The following is a 6,496-nucleotide window of genomic DNA, read 5'->3' as shown; positions in this document are numbered from 1 at the left end:
TGTGGCTTGACAACTATCCGTCACTTGAAAAACACTCTATGCATCTAACAACGGGTCCTGACGAAGGGTCTCGGCCTGAAACGTCGACTGTACCTCTTCCTAGAGATGCTGCCTGGCCTGCTGCGTTCACCAGCAACTTTGATGTGTGTTGCTTGAATTTCCAGCATCTGCGGAATTCCTCCTCTATGTATCTAACAGGTGGCGGCCATGTGAGACCTCTGACCTCTCACCTTTGACCAGCGATCCGACCGAAAGCCTCGTCACTTGCCCTTACCCCTCCGTATACGAATTCTTCCAATTCTCACACCTCAACATCATCAGAAGCTGTTTCGCACATAAAAGTAACCCCGCATCCTTTCGACGCAAAATTTATAGCTGACGGGAGTGAGAAGTATGTGAGCGAATGGGAACACGCGTGGTCACGCAGCGCGCCCAATCCGCGCTGCAGAAAGGGGCAGTGTGTCCCGCCCCTTTCCGCCGGATGTAGCTGTGCGAGAGGGAGTGGGCGGGCTTTGGAGACAAACGGAGGGGAATATCGGAACACGATTGGCTGCCCATCCGGCGGCGGGACGGTACTCCGATTCTGATTGGCTGAGAGCACCATCATTTAAAGAGGGTCGTCCCCTCCCACTCCAACTGCCTGGGCGAACGTTGGGACCGGCGCCATTTTGTAGAGTGGGGGGCAGCATCGTCGCGCTCTATTCAAAATAAAACAAACAGTTTAAACATAAATACGCGAGGCCAGCGGTGTTTGGATAAAGCGATTACTGTAGAAAGGGAAGGGAGGCACAGAGAGCAAAATGAAGATATTTGTGGGCAACATCCCGACTGAGGGCACGGTGGAGGAGTTGCGTACGCTCTTCGAGTATTATGGCACGGTGCGGGAGTGCGATATCATCCGGCACTACGGCTTCGTGCACATGGACAGCCCCGAGGAGGCGGCGCAGGCCATCGCCGCGCTCAACCAGTACGAGCTGCACGGCCAGAAGCTCAACGTGGCCGAGTCGCGGCCTAAGCCCCCGATCTCCGCGGCCGTCACCAAGGTCTACGTGGGCAACCTGGCGGCCAGCTGCAGCAACCAGGAGCTGCGGGCCAAGTTCGAGGAGTACGGCCGCGTGGTCGAGTGCGACATCGTCAAAGGTGAGGGGGCCCCGGGGGGTTGGTGGGGGGAGGCGCAGGTTCGCTTAGGGCCTCCGAGAGCCCGGCGGAGGAATAGAAGGGATTCCTCTGACGTCATGACGTTACGCAGCCCGGCGCCATTGCACGTCAAAGGGAGAATGAGCCCGTTCTGTGTACATTTTATTATCAAAAGTGCGTATACAACCCTGAGTTTTAGAATCTAAAGGTGATCTGTTGCTTTAACAGGATCAGTGAAAGATTAATCAGAGTGCACAAGACAACAAAGTCTGCGGATGCAAATAAGCGATAAATAACGAGAACATGAGATAAAGAGTCCTTAAAGTGTGAGAGCATCTCAATGATGGGGCAAGTGAGTGTAGTTAATCACTAGTTCGAGAGCCTGATGGTTGAGGGGTAGTAACTGTTCCTCAACCTGGTGGTGCGAGTCCTGAGGCTCCTGTACCTTCTACCTGAAGGCAGCAGCGAGAAGGGTGGTGGGGATCTCTGGTGATGGACGCTGCTTTTCTACGGCAACGTTTCAAGTAGATGTGCTCAATGATGGTGAGGGCTTTGCCTGTGATGTACTGGGTCAAATCCACTACCTTCTGTAGGATTTTCTATACAAAGGCAATGACGTTCTTGATTAGTAAGGACGTAGCTTATGGGGAGAAGGCAGAAGAGTAGGTTTGGAAAGGATAATAAATCAGCCATGATGCAATTGTTGATTTGCTGATGGGTTGAATGGACTAAATGAACTCCTATGTCTTACAGGCTTTATGTGATTACATGGATTTAGTAGGATATGTGAAGATGTGTGGTTGACTAATTCACTGACAGAAAGGTAAATTGGAGACCCGAGATACATTCAGGGGAATGTGTCAGGTCCATTCCATTCATTCTGGCAAAGGGTGCTGCTGTTAGATATATTATTTCCCAGTCAGTGACCCCAGGGTTACTGCTGGGATCACTAAGATTCTCCAGTGAAGGTACACCTGTAGTATTCCAATCACAAACAAGAGAAAATCTGCAGGCACTGGAAGTCCAATCAACACTCACAAAATGCTGGAGGAACTCAGCAGGCCATGCACCATCAATGGAAAAGAACTACAGGCCAAGACCCTTCAGCAGACACGATAATAATGTCCATAGTAATGTTAGGTAGGTTCAAAGCCAAAGATCACAGAAGTAGTGTGTTATTTGGTATGGTGCGTGGTATTGCACGGGGTGGTGTTCCAGTTGCTGCAGACCGATGTAGAAAGAATTAAAGGATGACCAGTCCGCCACATCCACACTGAACCATTAGTGCTAACGTTGGTTAGTCCTGTTTATGTTCCCCTGCCCCTCCCTCCCCCCCCCCCCCACATCCTCATTGACTCTCCTCTCTCCTGCCTCCTCTCATATTCTACCACCTGCCCATGCACTGGGCGCAACTTGCAGAGGCGAGTTAACCAAGCAAAATGCACGTCTTTGGTGTGAGACGGAATCGGGGGACCTCGGGAAACTCGGTGCAGTCCCGGAGAAGGCATGAAACCTCCATGCAAACAGCCCCTGCAGTGAGGATTGAGCCTCAGTTCACTGGGTGCCATATGGCAGCAGCTCTACTTGCTGCCACAATTGTAGTATGCTTTAGTTTAGTGTGGAACTGGTCCTTCCAATCCAAAGAGTCACGCTGTCCAGCACTCCACTCTTTAACGCTAACCGAATCACAGGACAAATTAACCTACTAACCAGTACCTCTTTGGAATGTGGGAGAAAGTCCACGAGGTTATGGGGAGAACGTATAATCTCTGGAATTGACTCTGAGCTGTAACAGCTTCCACTAACCGATACACCCCCTTGGTTTTGTAGCTGATTCCCACTGAAGCCTCTCTGTGGGGGGATGTGGATTGGAGCGAGCGTTTACAGTAGTGGATGGGGCGCTGAGCAGCTCTGTTAGCCACGGTTGGTTCACTGAGCTCCCAGTCAGATGGAGGCAAACTTGCAGAGGCGTAGAGCCCAATGTGTCCATGTCATATCATGATGCCCAACCATCTAATCTCAATTTCCTCCATTTGGCCCAGATCCACCCCCCATAGTATCCCAGTGGTTTTTAAATCGTATCATTGTACCTGCCCCATTTCAAGGTGAACTCTGATCAGAAATGACCATCATCCACCGTGTAATTTTCCACTTTTCAGCCTGGATATTGACTAGATCTGATCATGAAAGAAAATTAAGTAATTGACAGGACTGAAGGTGACTAGGCATCTGCTTGTGTATCATAGCGGAGGTTTAGTGCTACTGTGTCATGATTCAAACAACAGCTTTCTAATGGCCCTGCTGGGGATTGGGCAGCAATTGGGTGCCAATGCTGTTTTCTAAGATGCGAATGTAACTTTCCTTCCTCCTCTTTTTCAGATTATGCTTTTGTCCACATGGAAAAAGAGGAAGATGCAATCAAAGCAATAGCCAGCCTAGACGGCCAGGAGTTCCTAGGGAACAAGCTCAGGGTGCAGCTCTCCAGGTCGACCTATGGGAAATCTGGTGGGCAGCGGGAAGTATGTCAGCGTTGCGGAAGGCAGGGCCACCAAGCTCGAGATTGCCACTCACTGCGCCTGAATCAGTACAGCCAGTACCAGCTGGCGTCCCAATACTACCCCTCTTACTATTCCTATTACGACTACGATTACGGTCACGGCTCCTATTACGACTATTACGAAGATTACCAGACGGCCACCGCTGCCGCTGGTTATGCGACTCTCGATTATGGAAGAGAGAGGAGCCCTAATCGTCTTGCCTCGTCTGCAGTGACCACCAGTAACAACTCCCTGTATGAGCGCACCCGCCTCTCGCCGCTCACGGTGCCAAAATATCAAACAGAGAAATACATGGACGAAAGCCTCAGGTACATAGCCGTAGCACGCAAGCAGGCGGCGGCGGCAGCAGGGCATGCCGCCCTTACTTCTGCAGTGGGGACAGGGGAGAGCATGGCGGCCTCGGCAGCGAATAATGTCGTTTACGTCGCTGCTGCTGCGTGGAATACGGTGGCACCCGTTGAAGACTCTTCCCTTGGGACTGCCCAGGTGACGGAGCAGTAATGCCACACCAGGCATCCTGTGGGCTCCACAGTAAGTAACGCAGAACTTGGCGCTGGCGCGGAGTGGCGTGTTGCGTGGCGGTTGGGGCGGGTGAGGAGTTGCTGGGGAGAAAAGAGATGAAATTATCTCAGCATTTGCCTTCTGAAATGGGGTTGGGTGTCCCCTGTTATCTACTTTGAGAATGCATATGTGGGAATGGTGCCCTCTCTGTTTGGATTTGGATGAATGTTGCCAGAAACAGGTATTGTGTGTGAGTTTCTGGAGTTCTTGATTTGGACACTGCCTGTGTAAAGGTCCCAGAGGACGTTTGTCAAAGATGAGGCTAAAGGAGGCCATGTTAGCTTTCCACCCCCAGCTGCAAATTGATGACTTTTGGGTCATTAACCAATCGTAGCCATCACATGCAAATACGAAGCCTGCTATAGAGCCATACGTAACTGGAGGGGAACCCTCCCGTCCCCACTCTGAGCAGCAGAGAGAACGTTGGGGTTAACAAGGCTGTAAGTGGACATTTACTAGGATACTGAAGGTGGGAATTACCTCTGAAACAGAGCTTTGACAGATATTCCAAGTTCAGGAGAGCAGAAAAGTCTGTGACCCCCCCCCCCCCAAAGCCAAGTCAGTAACTTCACGAAGAATATTTGGCGAGGTGTGAAATTATAAATAATCACAGGCAAAGAACAGGATCAGGATTGATGGGGTGCCCCTTTGGGAGTCATTGCAAACACAGTGAATGGGCTTGAATGACTACTGTGTTAGATTATTCTGCAATGCCCTGAACTTGCATCCTAGCACAAACATTGATTTGGTAATGTAATTGCACTGTTAAGGACAGGGCAGTGACTGCTCCTCCCCATCGCCACACCCCAGATTTGCTTTTATTGAGAACGCAATCTTATGAAAGCAACCCAAGTGGAATCTGACTCAATCCTAATCGTTAAACCCTTTTTATGTGTCACAACTTCGGACATCCCTGGTAACCCAGTAGTTTATCTTGTGGTAATAAAATTCCCACAAGTACACGGCACTGGTTTAATTGGCCTGGACCCCATTCTTCTGCAATAAATCCATTCACAGAGTGTCAGATTATTAGCCTTTGATGCTCTTGCCATCTTTCCTCAGACTGGTTTCATTCTGAATGTGAAAAAGGTGAAAGTCTTGCGATAGCCCCTTTTTGATTCTGATAAGTGTGCCTGCCTTGGAAAATCACCCAGGTGCTGAGTTACATCTGCATCATGTTTCCCGGGATCCTGTAATCCTGAACGGTGATGAACAAGTAAGAATATCTTGAGTAGGCAAACGCTTTAGTTATACTCCTGTTTGATTTTACCTTGTGCCTTAGGCTGGATGCAGAGCCCATTTAGAGATTACCATCACCGCTTCCCTTGGTCCTACCCAGGGGATGTGTAAGAAAGAGATTGCGAGGTCTTGGGAGAGACTGACGTGCTGTTTCCAGCCCTGCCATAGTTGTAGGTGGGATCACCTGGTGGCCTGCAGCCCTCACAGTGGCCTTTTGGTTGAAGGGATGAGCCGTCTCCGTTCTTGCCTTGGCATTTACTTCATTGACGGTTGTGGATGCTTTAGATAATCTACCAGAGGCTGCTTCACTCCTGTTTGTGGTGCTGGTGGGTCTTGTGTGTTGTGCCGGGGCCTGCTTCTGTTAAACGTCCCTTTATATTCTCTGTGTCACGCAAATGGTCTGGATCTCTGCATCTTTGACAGTGTCTCTACTGGAGGTATGGACTCAAAAAGTGATGGAGGGGTGGTGACTCCCTCCTGGATGAGTTCAGATTGTCCCTGAACCATACGTCATTCACAGACATTGAGGGTGTTGGTAGCACAGTAAGATGCCTATTCCAGAGACCCTAAACCCTTGAGTAGGAGGGATGTAGGTGAGGGAGAATGGTGTTCCAAATTGCCTTATAGCAGGTTGTCAGGGTTTTAAAAAAAAGGTGAACCCCCACCACTGTTGGTTTAAGAGTGGAAGAGGTGACTTGTGAACCAGAGTGACTGGGTGGGGGAAGTGGTTGCTGGGGTGCTTACGGCACCATCTTTGGTCATTTATGGCCCCAGATACCATCACAAAACCTGGCTGAACACCATGTCCTCACCTCAAATTCCGTGCTTCATTGGCGAGAGATGAATTTTCAAATTGTTAGGTGACCCTCCCTCCCCACAGAGCCCCATTATATTAGTCCCCCACAGTGCTCACTTCTAGCTTGCCTCCTCCCCCCGCACCCTCTCCCTCGGTGAATGCGTGAGCGTCTTTCCTTGCCACCCTCTCTGTATTGACATGATGT

At 50.1% G+C, this 6,496-nt stretch overlaps 1 protein-coding gene across 3 annotated transcripts in view; it reads left to right on the top strand.

The window, feature by feature from the left end:
• The first annotated feature begins 629 nt into the window (after positions 1-629).
• LOC140189157 (RNA-binding protein 4B-like) overlaps positions 630-6,496 on the top strand; it is a 32,580-nt gene continuing 26,713 nt past the window's right edge. For all 3 annotated transcript variants that reach the window (XR_011883471.1, XM_072245856.1, XM_072245855.1), the window contains exons 1-2: positions 630-1,140; positions 3,517-4,226. Coding sequence is in view for 2 of the 3 variants with exons in the window: in XM_072245856.1 (XP_072101957.1) it covers positions 801-1,140; positions 3,517-4,196 (1,020 nt within the window). In the remaining variant the exon portion in view is untranslated. The remainder of the gene's footprint in view (positions 1,141-3,516; positions 4,227-6,496) is intronic.

Source organism: Mobula birostris, chromosome 28 (assembly GCF_030028105.1).
Source record: "Mobula birostris isolate sMobBir1 chromosome 28, sMobBir1.hap1, whole genome shotgun sequence".
NCBI classification, from domain to species: domain Eukaryota; kingdom Metazoa; phylum Chordata; class Chondrichthyes; order Myliobatiformes; family Myliobatidae; genus Mobula; species Mobula birostris.
The sequence above is the reverse complement of the archived record's forward strand: the minus strand, read 5'-3'. Positions and strand labels throughout refer to the sequence as shown.